This window comes from Sminthopsis crassicaudata, chromosome 3, assembly GCF_048593235.1.
Source record: "Sminthopsis crassicaudata isolate SCR6 chromosome 3, ASM4859323v1, whole genome shotgun sequence".
NCBI lineage: Eukaryota > Metazoa > Chordata > Mammalia > Dasyuromorphia > Dasyuridae > Sminthopsis > Sminthopsis crassicaudata.
Window position 1 is genome coordinate 199,711,468 of NC_133619.1, and position 22,043 is coordinate 199,733,510.

Here is a 22,043-nt window from a genome sequence, read left to right on the forward strand (position 1 = left end):
AACAGCTTTATTTTTTTTTTTTATTTAAATTTAATTCAGATTGAAATGAACCATTTAACCCTTAACCATGCTTTCCTCTCAAAGTCAAATACATTAGTGAATTGTAGACAAAATCCACTTTGCAATTGAAAGGCTGTCTCCTTTCTTTCAATAGTAACTACCATGGTTTACTAACTGCATTTGTTTTCCTTTCACCAGGGTAACTTTACCCATTCTCTATATATTCAGAGTTTAATAACCAACCATTATGGCTCAAGAAACTGGCTTTCTTTTCTTTTCTTTTCTTTTCTTTTCTTTTCTTTTCTTTTCTTTTCTTTTCTTTTTTTTTCTTTTCTTTTCTTTTCTTTTCTTTTCTTTTCTTTTCTTTTTTTTTGAATGATGCTAAAACTGTATCTTAAAGCTCTTTTTATAATTATTTGAAGCATAAGTAGTATTTGTATTTATTATCACTTATTTCACTTATCACATATCACAGACAGTATTTTAGAAAATTTTCTTATACTTTCTTTTGATACACTCCATCCATTTTTTGTACTTTTTTGTATAATTCTGGGATTGGTGCATTTTATTCCTTTTTAATCTTAAATGTTAAATTTGGATTAAAAACAAATTAAACACAAATATGTATTGTTTGTTTTATGGAACTTTTAAATGTGGTAGAAATAAACACATTTTATAACTTTCTCAGTAATATATACCTGGACTTATCTTTCTGTGCACACCATTTACTAATTAGTAGATGCAATTGCAACAGAGAAAACAGGAAATTATCCAAGCAAAGAGAAGGACAATCAAAACTATGGCACTAGAAGAGTTACACTTTGTATTCTCTTTATTGAAATTATAAAAATTTTCCTACCTTTGACACATCACCAAGAATCTTTTGCCCTTTAAAGAAGACAAAATCCTCCAGCTTATTTTTTAAAATTCCATAAATTTTATTGTATTTAGTGTTTATAAGTGCTTTAGAGTAGTGTGTGATGAAACAGTATGATGTATTCAAGTTTCTAATAGTCACAGATACAAGATAGACATGAAATCAAATTACTATGACTTTTAAATATAGTTATCTTAAGATATTAGGCATTAAGGTCCCCAGATTCTTAAATCCTGTTTTAAGTATTTGGGGGGGGGCAAAAATCAGCAGACACAACATTACCTCTGTATCTAAATTGGGAACTCACTAGAACAGATCCTATAATTTAAAATAATAATATTTATATAATTTTTTAAGGTTTACAGAGCATTTTGCATTTATTATTTTATTTGATCATCACAACAACCAAATAAAGTAAATATTACTTTTATCCCCATTTTAAAGATGAAGTAATAATTTTTTATCCTTTATAATAAGCTTTTTGAGTAGGGGGTCTCCTTCACTTTGGAATGTTTTAGCTATAGCTAAAGAGGGGATGACATTTATTTTTATACAAAGAGGGACAAATACCAACATCAAGGGCTAATCTATCAATGCTCTGGGACAGTAGGATATCTTCTTGGATCATCTTCTCAGTTTGCAGACTGATCTTATACAAAGTTGATCCACTGATTTATTAGAGCTAATTGGAAGTTATAAACACTTTTGACTAGCCTGGTGAAAATGCTATTGTTAGAAAGTAACCAGTTCTCCTCTCTCATTTTAGAGGCTCAGCGATGTTCTCAATGCTACCTAGCTAAGTTAGTAAAAGAGGCAATATAAGAACTCCAGATTTCTTACTAAAAATTGAAGTCTTTGATTTGTTTATTACTTTTTTCTTGAAGTGTTTTGTAAAGAATGTTAGAAAATAAAATAATTTTGGAAGTAAAGAGAAAAATTAAAACCAAAGCACAAGAGACCTCAGAAAGAATTGTAATATTCTCTTTAAAATATAATACTCTCCCTGTTGAGGTTTTCTTGGGGTCACTGGGAGCAGCCTTCATTTTAATTCAGTAATCACAAGAGTATCCAGGGGTTAAAGCCCAAATCCTTTATTGTCTCCTTCAAAGTCTTGTCTCCTTTCCTGGGGCCTGGTTAGCTTTCTTAGATGCCTATTTCTCTCCTTGGTTCCAAGAGCTTGAGCTCTTATCACCTTCTCTGGCTTCTGAATCTCCCCAAATTCCAAGGGTTTGTGCTTCAGCCTCCAGCCACAACAAAGGTAGAAGATGGAATGAATTCATCTCAGCCTCTGAGAGCTTCTAGTGCACTTGTCTCTTTTTAGCCCTGAGAGCTTCTAGCTTATATGCCCCGAACTGAGTATATACCAATCATTACATCACTAGGAAACCATTATTTGTTGTAGGATTAAATCAATACTTAACTAGATTTAACCTCAATTCCACTTACTAATTCCACTTAGTACTTTGTTTCAAGTCCTGGCCCATAACGTTATTTGTTGTAAGATTAAATCAGTGATAAACTAGATTTAACCATTGTCTCCTTAATTCCACTTAGTACCTTGTTTCAAGTTCTGGCCCATCACAAAGAATGAAGATACTTTCCAAAAATAATATGTTGATAGGGATTATTTTGAAAAAAACATTATGGTTTTATTGTTGCTGAGTAATATCTAACTCATGACCCTATTTGGGGGGTTTCTTGGCAAAGATACTGGAATGGTTTACCACTTTCTTTTCTAGCTCATTTTAATAGATGAAGGAACTGAGGCAAAAAGAGTTAAGTGACTTGCCCAGGATCACATACTTAGTAAGTATTTAAAGCCTGATTTGAACTCAGGAAGCTGAGTCTTACTGCCTGCAGGCCCAGTACTCTATCTAGTGTGCTATCTAGACACCCATAGATTGTATTTGATATTAATTGTTGATCAGTTAAACAATATAGTTTTGGATGTTTACAACATCATTTGTGTAAAAGATCCATTTAATTGTACAAGACCATGATGTATACAAGCAAGCAAGACAATAACTGATTTCAAGGAGCTTATATTCTAACAGGAAAGACAAAATATACAGATTTGTATATGCATATACAAAATATACAGATATGTATATTTAGAAAGTGAAGGGGAAAAGGCCAGTTGGGTACAAGTAACATGCTAGGAAGTGGCATAGTGAATGGGTGATTTTAATTTCACCTAATTATAGTCTTATAGAATATGCAATATATTTTATCTTCCTTTCTTAAAGATGATAATCAACAACATTAACAGAATTTATGCCAGAGAAAGCTGAAATAGAATCTATATCACTAAATATAATCTTATGTTTCTCTAGTATATTCTATGCCAAAGCAAAGAGGATTCTTTTAAGTTGTGATACAAATTATAAAAGTTAATTTTAATAGAGAATATATTTTTTCAGTAATGCAATCTCTTATTAGAAGCAGGATTAGAATCAGAGTACACAGAAGCACTGGTTCTGATGTCAGAGGAATTAGACTGAGATCTTAATTCTAGAACTTAACTGCTTCTGTGGCCTTCGACAAATTACTTACCTTCTGGGTCTCAGATTCCTCATATATAAAAGAAGAGGAGTAAACTTACTTACTTCTCTGGAATGATGATTCCTATCATCTCTATGATAATGCCTGTGATATTTATTGACTCTATGACTGGGCAAATCACCTAACTTCTCATTTATTTTCTAAACAGTTGTCATCAAAATGAAGGCTATGCCCCCTTATTTGGGGTAGATGAGGTGATCCCAAAGAGAATTTCCTTAATTGGTTAGGGGATTAGAATCTTTGAATCCTGATTTTAGAAGCCATTTAATCTAGCTGCTCATTTTATATTTTTCCCAGATGGGGATTTGTCTTAGATACAAGTTCCCACCATTTTACCACTTAATACTCTCTCCAGTCTCCTCCTCCCACAAATATACAAGCTCCAAACTTTGCTCTTTCTTAGCCAACTGTCTTCTCTGTAACATATAATCTTAGAGAATTGTCTAAACCTCAATCACTGGGAGTTTCATTGTCTATGGTTGCATGTCCACTATATATTAGAGGTAGGCTTTGGATCCAGGTTTTCATGGCTTTGAAAACAGGGTGTCTTTCTACTATACCACAGTCTCTTTTTATCTATAGAAGCCATTATTAAGTACATAATTGTAAAGGGCTGAAACTCTTGAGTTAATGCACTGAAGTCCAAGCACTTAAGGCTAATTACCGATTGGACAATACTCTATTAGAATATACTTGGAAAATGGCCCTTCCCACTACCCTGTGCTGGCCCAATAGTTTGGTGTATACACAGAATTGTAGGAGGGACTAGGTGATGGATTAAGACTAGCCAGAGTCACTTCTGGGCAGGAGATGAAGAGGAAGGTAAAGGAGATTCTGCTTCCATACAGTTCACTCCTACCTCTAAAACCAAGAATAAAGACCAAGGACTTTTGCTTATCCTGACTCCAGCTGATTCTAAGGTATCCAGGATGCTAATGCAGTCATCGCACACAATAATGATAGGGCTTTGATTGTAATGCTGGAGAAACTGAGGCACTATAGAGATTAGAAAGTATTTAATAATTTATTTAAAAGGGAGAGATTTACAGGGACCAAATGGATCTATGGTTTGGTCCCAGGGCTGAATGAGACTATCATCTCCAAGAATTCAGCAAACAATGTGAGTTCTCAGTGACATACATACACATGGTTCAGACTCAGGGGGTAGACTAAGGTAAGGGTGAAGTCAGAGTGCTGAGAGTGGTAACAGGACTCTGACAGGTGGAGTAAGCCTCCAGAGAGGGGGCTGACTTAGTAGGGGGAGGCACCTGGGACAAGGGGAGAGGCATCTTGATAAGACGGTATCTGATATTCTGATAGCTTGGGATGGGGAGAGGCATTCTGATATTCTAAAATATAAAATCTTTTATTCTTAACAAATATTCTGATTAAAGAGGGAGGGGAAGTTTTTCAGGACAATTATAAACTCAGACAGAACACTTAGAAAAACTGAGGCAGGACTGGGTCAGGATAATTAGGGAAAATGAGTCAGGACAATAAAATAGAAATGTGGCATAACATGATCATCTTTATTCAGAGTAAGAAAGAACTGTATAAATCTAGGAAGAATGTCTAATTTGCTTTATGCATATTTGGTTATTGATTCTTATCATCCTTTAAGCATCTGCTGTAGTCCTCCCTACAATATCATTCTAAATGAATTACTTAATCACTTTAGTCTTAATATCTTCAAATATAAAATAAAAGAGTTGAATTAAAATATCTCTAACATTCCATTTCATTATTCTAAACTAGCCTGTGTATTACAAGCCCTTAAGAAGCCCTGAAACTTAGTACACCTTGTCTGTGATGGTTAACTCTTAACCTTTATGTCTTGTTTTTTTCACCCAACTAAATGACATTTATACCACTTTGTGTCCACATAGTGTTTAAGTACACAGTAGATACTACATATTTTCTTGTGATTAAGATAACAGAATTTCTCATGCTGTGTCTGGATGTCTAGAATGTTTTAGATATAAGATGTATTTGAAAAGGATAAATCAAAGTATATCTCAAGAAAGTGTAATCTATGTATTACTATAATAATTTTCTATTTTAAATTCAAATATTCATTTCAGAAGCGGTTGCTGAAAATTAATGAATAAATTTGTTTTAAAAAAAGAGATACAGCTACATTTGTAAACTCCTTCATCTTGGACCTTTTGATTAATTTTTAGTTTGTTTAGAGGTAGTCTTTGTGTGAAACTACTTTGAAGATGTGTGAAAGGATGGACAGATTCAGGTTTCCAAAAGTTCTACAGTATATGAGATGATCTGTTCAAGATAATTCCATGTCTTCATGTTTGAACATGATGAGGAATATTTGATTTTCATCACTTTAGCTCTCCCATGTCTTATCAACCTAGAATATTTCTTTTTTGTAACTTGGTTAATTATTTGACTGAGAAGGGAGGGTAGACTTAAACCAGGGAGTTCAGATGATCCCTTTAGAATGCTTAAATCTCACAATTAAGTTGTGAAACTAGTCTCAATGCCAGAAAGACATGGGTTCAAATCCCACCTCTAATAAATGACAGACATGCAACCCCAGACAAGTCTTTCCAACTCTCAATGATCATTGCCTAAACAACTCTCTAAGACTATAGATTACAAAGAAGACACTTGGCTGAGAAGGAGCAAAGTTTGGAGCTTGCATAGTTTGGGGAGAAGATTGGAGGAAATATTTTCAATATTTTCAGCTAGTATGAAAAATACTAGTGTGAACACAAAGGTGTAGCTTCTTATCAATACTTAAGAAATATAAAAATCAATCTTTTCTTCCACTTAGCTTATTTTTAATACCCATTGCTTTATTAATCATGCTGGGAAAGAAAAAGCAAAAGGAAAAAAAAAACAGGAAAGAACAAAAACAGTAAATGAACTAAAAAGTAAGTGAACATAACACATGCTAAGTAACATCAATCTCCATAGTTCTTTTTGTGAATGTACATAGCATTTTTCTGTCCAAAGTCTATTGGGATTATTTTAGATCACTGAACCACAGAGAAGACCCAAGTCTTTCATAGCTGATCATTGCACATTCTTCCTATCATTGTATACAATGTATTCCTGGCTCTGCTTGTTTCATTCAGCATCAGTTCATGTAAATCTTTCCATGGCTTTCTTTTTTTTTGTTTTTTTTATTTAATTAAATTATTTAAGTAATTTTTACAAAAAAATTTATGTATAGGGGGGCGGAGCCAAGATGGTGGAGAAGAAACACACGACTCAGTGAACGTCCTCACTCCCTTACAACCAATTAGATAAATTAAGTCTCAAAATAAGCCCAGGACTGATAGATACCACAAGGACTGGAAGCACGACTTACCAGCTGAAGAGAATCTGGAGTTTCAACAGAGAAGGTCAGTCCCCAGGGGAGGAAGAAGAGAGGCCAGCACAGACAGTGGGGTAGTGGCACACTGCGCTGGTTGCACTGGGGAGGGCTCTGGGATCAGAGAAGCCACTGAGGTAAAGGAATCTGCACAGGCTGTTAGCTCTTCTCTGCTAATTATTTAGCAGTTCAGAAGAGAAAGCCAAAATATTTTAAAACTCAGATTAGATTTTCCCCGGACCCTGGAGGTGACTCAGCAGAACTCGGCACCAGGGGGTGTGGCCTCAGCTACCACCTGAGAATAGTTAAGAGATTGACAAGTGGGTGGATACGGCCCAAGGCAACACACACTGCCTAGCTTAGCTGGAGGGAGTGGAACTCAGCTCCAGGAAGTCCCAGAGAAGCAGAACCTTTAAACTAGGGACCTCGGTTTCTGGCAGACACTTCCAGTTTGAGCACAGGGGCTTTTCACCTCACCTGCTGCAGACATCCACGCCCCACCCGGACACTTAGGCTGGGCTTTGTGCTGTCATTACTGTTCAGTCTCAAATCTCAGGGAAGCCGCTAAAACACAGTGTCCTCGGGCACAGCAGTGCTAATCACCTCTGAGGCACTTCCAGGGAGGGGGTGGGGAACTCTCTCCCAGAGCTCTATCTTAGCTCAGGCGCGGGGGCCGCTGCATCCATCCGTTCTAGGAGGAAGCTGGTAAAGAAGTAAATAAATAATTTCCTACCCCAGGGACAGACCCCAAAAGATTTTTTAAATATGAGCAAAAAAGCCAGAAAAAATATAGATTCATTTTATACAGAGAAAGAGCGGGTATCCAACCCCGAGGAAGTTAACAGCAGAGAGACAGCAGATAACAACCTAAAGGGGAACGATTCCTGCCCCCCATCACATAACTATCTCCTAGAAGAAACTCTTAAAAAATTAAGAGAGATTGAAGAAAAATGGGGAAAGGAAAGGGAAGCTATGATAGAGAATAACAACATCCTGAAATTGGAGTTGGAAAAAATAAAGAATTCACAGGAGATGCAGGGAAACAAAATTTATGAATTAGAAAAGGTTAAAAAAACACAGGAAAGTAGGATTTCTGAAATGGAAAAGATAAAAAAGTCTCAAGAAAATAGAATTTCTGAATTGGAAAAAGAAAATAATTAGGGAAATGAAAAAAAATTCAATAGAGCAAAATAATTCATTTAAAAACGAAATTGGGCATTTACAAAAAGAACTAAAAACTGTGAAAGAAGAAAATAACTCCTTAAAAGTCAGGATGGAACAAATTGAAATGAATGATTCACAGAGAACCCAAGAATCAGTCATACAAAACAAAAAAAATGAGAAGCTGGAGAACAACGTCAAATACTTACTGGGAAAATCTATAGACCTGGAAAATAGATCTAGGAGAGATAATCTGCGGATCATTGGACTTCCAGAAAACTATGACCAAAAAAAGAGCCTAGATTCTATTTTACAGGAAATTATCAAAGAGAACTGTCCAGAGATAATAGAAACAGAGGGGAAAATAGATGTGGAAAGAATTCATCGAACTCCTTCTGAAAGAGACCCTAAAAAAAGAACACCACGGAATATTGTGACTAAGCTGCAGAATTACCACACAAAGGAGAAAATCCTGCAAGCAGCTAGAAAAAAAAAATTTAAATACCAAGGTGCCACAATAAGGGTCACCCAAGATCTGGCTGCCTCCACATTAAAAGATAGAAGGGCCTGGAACCTGATATTCTGTAAAGCAAAAGATCAAGGACTGCAACCAAGAATGAACTACCCAGCTAAGTTTAGCATCTTTTTCCATGGAAGAAGATGGTCATTCAATGAAACAGAGGAATTCTATATGTTTCTAAGAAAAAAACCAGACTTAAACAAAAAATTGGATCTACATCCACAAGACTGAAGAGAAACAGAAAAAGGTACAAAGAACCCTTGAGAACTGTATCTCTGTTGTGGGTATATAAAAAGTACTCAAGGATAATTTGATTTTACTGATATTAAAGAAAAAAAGGGGGGTGTAGTAAAGGGAAGGAGGTCGGTTCAGAAAAAGGAGAAGGAATGATAAAAAGAGGGAAACTACATCCCAGGAAGAGGCATAGAAAATACACCATATCTGAGGGAACTTAGTGAGGGGGAGAATCATTGTGTGAATCTTACTCTCATCAGGAGAGGCTCAAAGAGTAAATAATTAACATATTTGTTTTTCAGAGAATTTTCTCTCACCTCATTAAAAGGGGGGAGAGGAAAAGGGAAACGGAAAAGGAGAATCAGTGAAGGGACTTGGAGGGAGGGGGAAGGGATCCTAAAAAAAAAAAAAAAAAAAAAAAGAGGGAGGGTTGCGCGTCACAAGGGGGGTCTGTCGGGGAGGAGGATCAGGGGGGTCAAGGGAAAAAAGCATAATCTGGGGATAATACGATGGCAGGAAATGCAGAATTAGTAATTTTAACTGTAAATGTAAATGGGATGAACGATCCCATCAAACGGAGACGGATAGCAGATTGGATCAAAAAGCAGAACCCTACAATATGTTGTCTACAGGAAACACACTTAAAGCAGGGAGATACATACAGAGTAAAAGTAAAAGGTTGGAGCAGAGCCTATTATGCTTCACGTAAAGCCAAAAAAGCAGGGGTAGCTATCCTTATCTCAGATTAAGCAAAAGCAGAAGTAGATCTCCTTAAAAAAGATAAGGAAGGAAACCATATCCTGCTGAAAGGTAGCATAAATAATGAAGCCATATCAATACTAAACATATATGCACCAAGTGGTATAGCATCTAATTTTCTAAAGGAAAAGTTAAGAGAACTGCAAGAAGAAATAGACAGTAAAACTATAATAGTGGGAGATCTCAACCTTGCACTCTCAGATTTAGACAAATCAAACCACAAAACAAACAAGAAAGAAATTAAAAAAGTAAATAGAACATTAGAAAAACTAGGTATGATAGATCTTTGGAGAAAACTGAATGGCAATAGAAAGGAATATACTTTCTTCTCAGCAGTTCATGGATCCTATACAAAAATAGACCATATATTAGGACATAAAGATCTCAAAATTAAATGTAGGAAGCAGAAATAATTAATGCCTTCTTCTCAGATCACAATGCAATAAAAGCTACATTCAGTAAAAAGTTAGGGGTAAATAGACCAAAAAGTAATTGGAAACTGAATAATCTCATCTTAAATAATGACTGGGTGAAAGAGCAAATTATAGAAACAATTAACAATTTCACCCAAGATAATGACAATGATGAGACATCATATCAAAATCTGTGGGATGCAGCTAAAGCAGTAATAAGGGGAAATTTTATATCTTTAGAGGCTTATTTGAAGAAAATAGAGAAAGAGAAGATTAACGAATTGGGTTTACAACTTAAAAGGCTAGAAAAAGACCAAATTATAAACCCCCAACCAAAAATTAAACTTGAAATACAAAAATTAAAAGGAGAAATCAATAATATTGAAAGTAAAACATCTATTGAATTAATAAATAAAACCAAGAGTTGGTTTTATGAAAAAGCCAATAAAATAGATAAACCTTTGGTAAATTTGATCAAAAAAAAGAAACAGGAAAATCAAATTGATAGTCTTACAAATGAAAAGGGGGATCTTTCCACCAATGAAGAGGAAATTAGAGAAATAATAAGGAGTTTCTTTGCCCAACTTTATGCCAATAAATTTGATAACTTAAGTGAAATGGATGACTTCCTCCAAAAATATAGGCTCCCTAGATTAACAGAGGAGGAGATAAATTGCTTAAATAGTCCCATTTCAGAAAAAGAAATAGAACAAGCTATTAATCAACTCCCCAGGAAAACATCCCCAGGGCCAAATTGATTCACATGTGAATTCTACCAAACATTTAAAGAACAATTAGCCCCAATGTTATATAAATTATTTGAAAAAATAGGGGATGAAGGAGTCCTACCAAACTCCTTTTATGACACAGACATGGTACTGATACCTAAACCAGGTAGATCGAAAACTGAGAAAGAAAATTATAGACCAATCTCCTTAATGAATATTGATGCTAAAATCTTAAATAAGATATTAGCAAAAAGACTTCTTAAAATCATCTCCAGGATAATACACTATGAATAAGTAGGATTTATTCCAGGAAGGCAGGGCTGGTTTAATATTAGGAAAACTATTAATATAATTGACCATATTAATAATCAAATTAATAAGAACCATATGATCATCTCAATAGATGCAGAAAAAGCATTTGACAAAATCCAACATCCATTCCTACTAAAAACTCTTGAGAGTATAGGAATAAATGGACTATTCCTTAGAATAATCAGGAGCATATATTTAAGACCTTCAGTAAGCATAATATGCAATAGAAATAAACTGCAACCTTTCCCAGTAAGATCAGGAGTGAAACAAAGTTGCCCACTATCACCATTACTATTCAATATACTACTAGAAACGCTAGCCTCGGCAATAAGAGCCGAGAAAGAGATTCAAGGAATTAGAGTAGGAAATGAGGAAATTAAACTATCACTTTTTCCAGATGACATGATGGTATACTTAGAGAACGCCAAAGACTCTGCTAAAAAGCTACTAGAAATAATTCAAAATTTCAGCAAAGTGGCAGAATACAAAATAAATCCACATAAATCCTCGGCATTTTTATATATCACTAACAAAATGCAACAGCAAGAGATACAAAGAGAAATTCCATTCCAAACAAATGTTGAGAGTATAAAGTATTTGGGAATCCATCTACCAAAGAAAAGTTAGGAATTATATGAGAAAAATTACAAAACACTTGCCACAAAAATAAAGTCAGATTTAAATAATTGGAAAGACATTCAGTGCTCTTGATTAGGCCGAGCGAATATAATAAAGATGACAATACTCCCCAAACTAATCTATTTATTTAGTGCTATACCAATCAGACTCCCAAGAAACTATTTCAATGACCTAGAAAAAATAACAACAAAATTCATATGGAAGAATAAAAGGTCGAGAATTGCAAGGGAACTAATGAAAAAAAAACTCAGAGGAAGGTGGTCTAAGTGTACCTGATCTAAAGCTATATTATACAGCAGCAGTCACCAAAACCATTTGGTATTGGCTAAGAAATAGACCGGTAGATCAGTGGAACAGATTAGATACAAAGGACAAAAAAGGGTACATATATAGCAACCTAATCTTTGACAAACCCAAAGATACCAACATTAGGGATAAAAATTCATTATTCGGAAAAAACCTGTTGGGAAAACTGGAAATTAGTATGGCAGAAATTAGATATGGATCCACACTTAACACCATATACCAAGATAAGATCAAAATGGGTCCATGATTTAGGCATAAAGAGGGAGATAATAAATAGATTAGAGGAACAGAGGATAATCTACCTCTCAGACTTGTGGAGGAGGAAGGAATTTATGACCAGAGGAGAACTAGAGATCATTATTGATCACAAAATAGAAGATTTTGATTACATCAAACTAAAAAGTTTCTGTACAAATAATACTAATGCAAACAAGATTAGAAGGGAAGTAACAAATTGGGAAAATATTTTTAAAAACAAAGGTTCTGACAAAGGTCTCATTTTCAAAATATATAGAGAACTGACCCTAATTTATAAGAAACCGAACCGTTCTCCAATTGATAAATGGTCAAAGGATATGAACAGACAATTCTCAGAGGAAGAAATTGAAACAATATCCACACACATGAAAGAGTGTTCCAAATCACTACTGATCAGAGAAATGCAAATTAAGACCACTCTGAGATACCACTACACACCTGTCAGATTGGCTAAGATGACAGGAACAAATAACGATGAATGTTGGAGGGGCTGTGGGAAAACTGGGACATTGATACATTGCTGGTGGAGTTGCGAAAGAATCCAACCATTCTGGAGAGCAATCTGGAATTATGCCCAAAAAGTTATCAAACTGTGCATACCCTTTGACCCAGCAGCGCTACTACTGGGATTATATCCCAAAGAAATACTAAAGAGCGGAAAGAGACATATATGTGCCAAAATGTTTGTGGCAGCTCTTTTTGTTGTAGCTAGAAACTGGAAGATGAATGGATGTCCATCAGTTGGAGAATGGTTGGATAAATTGTTGTATATGAAGGTTATGGAATATTATTGCTCTGTAAGAAATGACCAGCAGGAGGAATACAGAGAGGCCTGGAGAGACTTAAATCAACTGATGCTGAGTGAAATGAGCAGAACCAGAAGATCACTGTACACTTCAACAACAATACTGTATGAGGATGTATTCTGATGGAAGTGGAAATCTTCAACATAAAGAAAAACCAACTCACTTCCAGTTGATCAATGATGGACAGAGGTAGCTACACCCAGAGAAGAAACACTGGGAAGTGAATGTAAATTGTTAGCACTAATATCTGTCTGCCCAGGTTACATGTACCTTCGGAATCTAAAGTTTATTGTGCAACAAGAAAATGGTATTTACACACATGTATTGTACCTAGACTATATTGTAACACATGTAAAATGTATGGGATTGCCTGTAATCGGGGGGAGGGAATAGAGGGAGGGGGGGATAATTTGGAAAAATGAATACAAGGGATAATATTATAAAAATATATATATATATATAATAAAAAATTTTAAAAAAATTTTTGTATAGGGTTGACAATTGCAAAACCTTTTCTTTCAACTTTTTCCCTCCTTCCCCCCTCCATTTCCCCCCGATGGCAGGTTGACCAATACATGTTAAATATGTTGAACTATAAGTCAAATACAATATATGTCCAAATAGATATTTTGCTGTACTAAAAGAATCAGACTTTGAAACAGTGTACAATTAGCCTGGAATTCTATGTAGTGGTTCATTGTCAAATCCCAGAGTTCTTTCGCTGGGTGTACCTGGTTCAGTTCATTACTGCTCTATTGCAACTGATTTGGCTCATCTCATTGCTGGAGAGAGACATGTGCATCAGAATTGATTATCATATATTATTGTTCTTGAAGTATATAATGATCTCCTGGTCCTTCTCATTTCACTCAGCATCAGTTCATGTATGTCTCTCCAGGCCTTTAGGTAATTCTCCTGTTGGTCATTTCTTACAGAACAATAATATTCCATAATGTTCATATTCCACAATTTATTCAGCCATTCTTCAATTGATGGGCATCCACTTAGTTTACAGTTTCTGGCCACTACAAAGAGGGCTACCACAGACATTCTTGCTCATCCCTTCTTTAAAATCTTTAAAAATTAATGCTGCTTTATCAAAGGGTATGCTCAGTTTGATAACTCTTTGAGCATAATTGCAAATTGGTCTCCAGAATGGCTAGATATATTCACAATTCCACAAACAATGCATCAGTGTCCCAATTTTCCCACATTCCCTCCAACATTCTGCATTATCTTTCCCTGTCATTCTAGCCAATCTGCCAGGTGTGTAGTGGTATCTCAGAGTTGTCTTAATTTACATTTCTCTAATTAATAATGTCTTGGAGCATCTTTTCATATGGCTAGAAATATTTTCAATTTCTTCATGTGAGAATTGTCTATTCATAACCTTTGACCATTTATCAAATGGAGAATGGCTGGATTTTCTATAAATTAGAGTCAATTCTCTATAAATTTTGGAAATGAAGTCTTTCAGAACCTTTGACTATAAAAATGTTTTCCCAGTTTATTGCTTCCCTTCTAATCTTATCTGCATCAGTTCTGTTTGTACAAAATTTTTTTCGATTTGATATAATCGATTTTTTCTATTTTGTGATCAATAATGATCCTAGTTCTTCTTTGGTCATAAATTCCTTCCTTTTCCACAGGTCTGAGAGGTAAACTATGCTATGCTCTTCTAATTTATTTATAATCTCATTCTTTATGCCTAGGCCATGAATCCATTTTGGTGTATGTGTTAAATGTGGGTCAATGCCTAGTTTCCGGCATAGTAATGTCCAATTTCCCAGAAAATTTTTTCAAACAGTGAGTTCTTATCCCAAAAGCTGGGGTCTTTGGGTTTCTCAAACACTAGATTATTGAAGTTATTGACTGTTTTTTCCTTTGAACCTAACCTATTCCAATGATCAACTAGTCTATTTCTTAGCCAATACCAGATGGTTTTCATAACCACTGCTTTACAATAAAATTTTTGATCTGGTACAGCTAGGTCACCTTCATTTGATTTTTTTCATTAATTCCCTTGAAATTCTTGACCTTTTGTTTGCCATATAAACATTGTTGTTATTTTTTTCTAGGTCATTAACATAGTTTTTTGGGAGTCTAATTGGTATAGCACTAAATAACTAGATTAGTTAAGGTAGTATTGTCATCTTTATTATATTTGTTCACCCAATCCAAGAGCAATTACATTTTTTCCAATGGGTTAGATGTGACTGTATTTGTGGGGAAAGTGTTTTGTAGTTTTTGATATAGTTTTTGATTTTCTTTCGGCAGATTGATTCCTAAATATTTTATACTATCACTAGTTACTTTAAATGGAATTTCTCTTTGTAGCTCTAACTGTTGGATTTTGTTAATGATATATAAGAATGCTGATGATTTATGGGGGGCTATTTTGTAACTAAAGGTGTGGATTATTTCTAATAGTTTTTTAGTAGAATTTCTGGGGTTCTTTAAGTATACCATCATATCATCTGAAAAGAGTTATAGTTTGGTTTCGTCATTGCCTATTCTAATTCCTTTAATTACTTTCTCCATTCTTATTGCCAAAGCTAGCATTTCTAATACAATATTGAATAGTAATGGTGATAGTGGGCAACCTTGTTTCACTCCTGATCTTATTGAGAATGGTTCCAGTAATGGTCCCATTACATATGATGCTTATTGATAATTTTAAATAGATGCTACTAATTATTTTAAGGAAAAGTCCATTTATTCTTATTATCTCAAGTGTTTTTAATAGGAATGGATATTGGATTTAATCAAATGATTTTTCTGCATCTATTGAGATGATCATATGGTTTTAGTTAATTTGATTATTTATATGATCAAATATACTAATAGTTTTCCTAATATTAAATCAGCCCTTCATTCGGGGTATAAATCCTACTTAGTCATAGTATATTATCCTGGGGATGATATTCTTTAGTCTTTTTGCTAATATTTTATTTAAGATTTGAGCATCAATATTAATTAAGGATATTGGTCTATAGTTTTCTTTCTCAGTTTTCAACCTACCTGGTTTAGGTATCAGTACCATGTCTGTGTCATAAAAGGAGTTTGGTAGGACACCTTCATTCCCTATTTTTTCAAATAGTTTATATAACATTGGGGCTAATTGTTCTTTAAATGTTTGGTAGAATTCACATGTGAATCCATCTGGTCCTGGGGATTTTTTCTTAGGGAGTTGATTAATAGCTTGTTCTATTTCTTTTTCTGAAATGAGATGGTTTAAGCAATTTATTTCCTCCTCTATTAATCTGGGAAGCCTATATTTTTGGAGGTAGTCATCCATTTCACTTAAGTTATCAAATTTATTGGCATAAAGTTGGGCAAAGTAACTCCTTATTATTGCTCTAATTTCCTCTTCATTGGTGGAAAGTTCCCCCTTTTCATTTTTAAGAGTAACAATTTTATTTTTCCCTTTCCTTTTTCTGATCAAATTTACCAAAGGTTTATCTATTTTTCACAAAACCAACTCTTAATTTTATTTATTAATTCAAGTTTTTTTTTTAACTTTCAATATTATTAATTTCTCCTATTAATTTTAGAATTTCAAGTTTAGTATTTGATTGGGGCTTTTTAATTTGGTTTTTTCTAGCTTTTTAAGATGCATGCCCAATTCATTGATCTTCTCTTTCTTTATTTTATTCAAGTAAGCCTCTAAATATATGAAATTTCTCCTTATTACTGCTTTGGCTTCATCCCACAGATTTTGATATGTCTCATTGCTGCCATTATCTTGAGCAAAATTATTAATTGTGTCAATAATTTGCTCTTTTACCCAATCATTCTTTAAGATGAGATTATTTAGTTTCCAATTATCTTTTGGCCTATTTACCCCAACTTCTTGTTGAATGTAGTTTTTATTTCATCGTGATCTGAAAAGAAAGCATATACTAATTCTGCCTTCCTGCATTTAATTTTGAGATCTTTATGTCTTTATGGTCAGTTTTTGTATAGGTTCCATGAACTACTGAGAATAAATATACTCCTTTCTATCACCATTCAATTTTCTCCAAAGATATATTATACCTAATTTTTCTAATATTCTATTTACCTCTTTAATTTCTTTCTTATTTCTTTTGTGGTTTGATTTATCTAATTCTGAGAGTGCAAGATTGAGATCTCCCACTATTATAGTTTTGCTGTCTATTTATTCTTGCAACTCTATTAACTTCTTCTTTAGAAGTTAGATGCTATACCACTTAGTGCATATATGTTTAGTACTGATATAGCTTCATTGTCTATGCTATCCTTTAACAGGATATACTTTCATTCCTTATCTTTTTTGATTAGATCAATTTTTGCTTTTGCTTGATCTGAGATAAGGATGGCCACCCCTGCTTTTTTGACTTCACTTGAAGCATAATAGATTTTGCTCTACCCTTTTACCTTTACTCTGTATGTATCTCCCTGCTTTAAATGTGTTTCCTGTAAATAACATACTGTAGGGTTCTGACTTTTGATCCAGTCTGCTATCAGCCTCCACTTAATGGGAGATTTTATCCCATTCCCATTTACTGTTAAAATTACTAATTCTGTATTTCCTGCCATCATATTATCCCCAGATTATGCTTTTTTTTTTTCCTTGTCCCCCCGATCACCTTCCCCAGTAGTAAACTAATGGGCCACACTTGCATCACACATTCCTCCCTCTTTAGTATCATTCCCTCCTCCCTTCCCATCTCTTTTCCTTTCTTGTACCCTTCCCTTAGTATTCTTTTCCTTTTCCCTTTTTCTCTCCCTCTTTTTAATGAGGTGAGAGAAAATTCTCTATAAAACAAATATGTCAATTATTTTCTCTTTGAGCCAACTCTGATCAGAGTAAGATTCACACACTGTTCCCTCCTTCTCTAAATTCCCTCAGATATGATAGGTTTTCTTTGCCTCTTCATGGGATGTAGTGTCCCTCTTTTTATCTCCCCTGTTCCCTTTTTCTTACACTATCCCCTTTCCTTTTCTATTTCCATTTTTTTTATGTTATATCAGTAAAATCAAATTATACATGTGGTTTTTAATGTATATCCACAACAGAAATACAATTCTCAAGAGTTCCTTTTACCTTTTTCTGCTTCTCTTAAGTCCTGTGGTTGGAGATCAATTTTTTTTTTTTGTTTAGATCTGGTTTTTTTCCTTAGAAACAAATGGAATTCATCTGTTTCATTAAAGGTCCATCTTCTTCCATGGAAGAAAATGCTCAGCTTAGCTTGGTAGTTTATTCTTGGCTGCATTCCAAATTCTTTTGCTTTTTGGAATATTAGATTCCAGACCCTTAGATCCTTTAATGTGGAGGCAGCCAAATCTTGAGTGATCCTTATTGTGGCACCTTGGTATTTGAATTATTTTTTTTTTCCTGGCTGCTTATAATATTTTTTCCTTAGTCTGATAGTTCCGAAATTTGGCTACACTATTCCATGGCATGTTTTTTTTGTTGTTGTTGTTTGTTTTGTTTTGTTTTGGTTTGGTTTGGTTTGGTTTGTTTTGTTTTTTGGGGGTCTTTTTCAAAAGGTATTCAATGAATTATTTCAGTGTGTTTTACCTTCTGGTTCTATTACCTCTGGGCAGTTCTCTTTGATGAGTTCCTATAAAATAGTATCTAGACTCTATTTCATCATAATTTTTGGGAAGTCCAATAATCCCCAGATTATCTCTCTTAGATCTATTTTCCAGGTCTGTTGTTTTTCCAAGTAGATATTTGGTGATTCTTTCTTTCTTTCTTTTTTTTTTTTTTTTTTTTTTTTTTTTTTTTGTTTGTTTGTTTCTTTGTTTCTTTGTTTTGCTTGACTGATTCTTGGTGTCTCAATGAATCATTCATTTCTATTTGTTCATTTCTGATTTTTAATGAGTTATTTACTTCATTAGCTTTTTTTTTTAAACCTTCTTTTTGTATATGTCCAATTGAGTTTTTAAATGAGTTGTTTTGCTCTATGGAATTTTTTTCCATTTCACTAACCTTTTTTTTTTTTTTTTTTTTTTTAGCGAGTTATTTTCTTTTTCTAATTCACAAATCCTACTTTCCTGGGAGTTCTTTACCTTTTCCAATTCACAAATTCTATTTCCATGCACTTCCTGGAAGTTTTTTACATTTTCCAATTCACATTTCAGTAAGTTGTTACTCTCTTGCATAGCTTCTTGTTCCTTTCCCCATTTTTCTTCTAGCTCTCTTTTAAGGTTTTTAATAGTCTCTTCTAGGAGACCCTTTTGTGTCGGGGACCAACAGTTGTCTGGAGACTGCTAGTAGTCTCCCTTGGGGTTGAAACCCTACTCTTTTTCTGTATAGAAGCTATCAATTGTCCTTTTGATTTTTTTACCTGCCTTCAGGGACAGGAGGTTACCAGCTTACTCTGCAGAGCAGGGATAGGTGTATGGATGGCCTGCCAACTGGCTACAAAGAGTGGCCAAGTACAGGAATGCTCTGGGAAATAGTTTCCCAACGGAAGTGACTCAGGCCTGCACTGCTGTGGCCCCCCCGGGGTGGGGGGACTTTGAAGTATGTGCTGTGGGCATTAACGACTGCCCTGAGGCAAGAGGCTGAGCAGTGAAAGTTTCATTATCCCAAGCTGAAGTCTGTTGTGGGACTGTGGGTGTTAACAGTTGCCCAATGAAAAGTCCTACAAGCGAAGTGGCTCTGTCCAGGGAAGCATAGTGTACTGGGGAACTTCTATTGCCCTAGGCCAAGCCTCACACTGTGCAGATTAGAGGCTGCCCTGGGCTGTGCCCCTCTGCGGGGTAGATTTGCAGCTGCCCTGGCTATGCTGCAAAATGTAGCTGCACAGTTATGCTGGTCTATGCTGAGTCACTTCCGGTTTGGGGTGGGCATTTCTAGAGTACCCTGTACCTCTGGCTCTAATCTCTCTGCTGATCCACTGCTTTACAATCAAGGCAAAGCAATCAGTCTATGGCAGAGTCATTTCCACTACTTTTCTAACCACAAAGGCTACCCCCGTCCTTGGTCAGTTCAGGACTCCAGTCTTTCCTATCTTCCTTCCTGTGCTGGTCTGTTCCCTCCCTTCAGGACAAACTTGCTCTGGCAGTCTTCCAAATTATTTTCAGCTGGTAAGTTGTTGTACCATTAATCTTTGTGAGTTCCACCACTCAAGCACTATTTTTGAGGCTATATTCAAAGATTGGTCATGCGGGCATGAAAGGAGCTTAGAAAGTTGTGTGTGCCTTCTCCGCCATCTTGGCTCAGCCCTCCCCATAGTTTTCTAAAATCATCTTGTTCATCATTTTTTTATAGAATAATATTCCATTATCTTCATGTACCATAATTTGTTCAGCCATTATTCACTTGATGGACATCTACTAATTTTCCAATTCTTTGATATCACAAAAAAGCTGCTACAAAAATGTTTGCACATGTGGGTTCTTTTCCCTCCTTTAAGATTTCCTTGGGATACAGATCCAGTAGTAGCACTGCTTGGTAAGTACAGATTAGTAGACCCTTTACACATAGTTTCAGATTATTTGCCAGAATGATTGGATCATTTCAAACTCCACCAACAATATATTAATGTCCCAATTTTCCCACATCTCCTCCAACATTTATCATCTTTTCTTGTAATCTTAGCCAATCTGAGAGGTGTGAGATGGTACCTCACAGTTGTTTTTATGTGCATTTCTCTAATCATTAGTCTTTTAGAGCATTTTCTTACAAGAAAATTTACTGATCATATCCTTTGACTATTTATCAATTAGGGAATTACTTGTATGCTTATAAATTTGGCACGGTTCTCTATATATTTTACAAAAGAGGCCTTTATCAGAAACACTGGCTGTAACTATTTTCCCAGCTTTGTATTTTCTTTTTAATCTTGTTTCTGTTTATTAGTTTTTAATCTTATTTTATGTTTCCTTTGTATAAAAAAAATTAATTTAATATACTCAAAGTTGTCCATTTTGCCTTTTAAAATGTTCTCTAGTTCTTTGGTCATAGATTTCTCCCATGTACAAAAATCTGATAGGTAAATCATCCATTGCTTTTCTAATTTGTTTATGGTATCATCCTTTATGCCCATATCATGTACCCATTTTAACCTTATTTTTGTATGGAGTTTAATTATCCCTCTTTTTTCCTTCCCCAAAGAGATAGTCGCAAATAATTTTTTATAAGTATTTGAAAATAACAATGTGTACTAATTGTACTAATATTGCTGTTGTTTAGTCATTCAGTCATGTCTCATACTTCATGATTCCATATGGGTTGGGTTTTTTTCATTTTGTTTTGTTTTGCTTTGTTTCATTTTTTGTTTTTGTTTTTGTATTTTTTTATTTGTTTGTTTTGTTTTGTTTTGTTTTGTTTTTTGCAAAAATACTGGAATGATTTGCCATTTTCATCTTCAGGGCATTAAGGCAAAAAAGAAAATTTAAGTCACTTGCTCAGGATCACACAGCTGAAGAGTGTTCAAAAGACAGTATGATTTAGATGTTAAAATAGATCTTTGTCCCCTCAAATAACCTGATTTTGAGTAAAACTATAAAAACAAAAGATAGAAATTTCTTTTTTTATTTGGGACCAAAAATCTACAATTTTGTGGTTTAAGGAACTTTTGTTGTTGTTATCTTCCTGCTGAGACTGAATTATAAGCTTTTTGAAGAGAGAGAATACTATTGCATGCATGATGTCTTTCATATGGTAAGAGCTTTGCAAATGATAGCTGAATGAATTTAAAGAAGAAAAAAAAATAAGCCCATAGGGATTCATAATTTTTTTTTTCATGAGAAGATCATACAGGATTAACAAAAAAGCCTCTATGATTTGTTTTACAGCTTGTCAACCAGGATTCTACAAGGCCTCTGCTGGCAATATGAAGTGTTTCAAGTGCCCACCTCATAGCTTTACCCAGGAAGATGGTGCCATGGACTGCAGGTGTGAGAATAATTACTTCAGAGCAGACAAAGACCCTCCATCCATGGCTTGTACCCGTGAGTAGTTTTGCTGCAACCCATGACCGCATGTTTTGTTTAGTTTTCTTTTTTATTTATTTTGGCTATTTATTTATTTATTTTGGTAGTTTCTCTTCTGGCCTATTTCTTTATATTATTCATGTGCAACTGAGGCTTCTTTCTGAATTGCTCTCTTCATGCCTGGCTCACCACAAATGCAACATATAAATGCAAAATTAATT

General features: G+C 34.6%; 1 protein-coding gene across 4 annotated transcripts in view; it reads left to right on the forward strand.

Moving 5' to 3' along the window:
* EPHA3 (EPH receptor A3) overlaps nt 1–22,043 on the forward strand; it is a 573,903-nt gene that overhangs the window by 338,167 nt on the left and 213,693 nt on the right. For all 4 annotated transcript variants that reach the window (XM_074299815.1, XM_074299812.1, XM_074299813.1 and 1 more), the window contains exon 4: nt 21,685–21,840. In XM_074299815.1, coding sequence (XP_074155916.1) covers nt 21,685–21,840 — 156 coding nt within the window. The remainder of the gene's footprint in view (nt 1–21,684; nt 21,841–22,043) is intronic.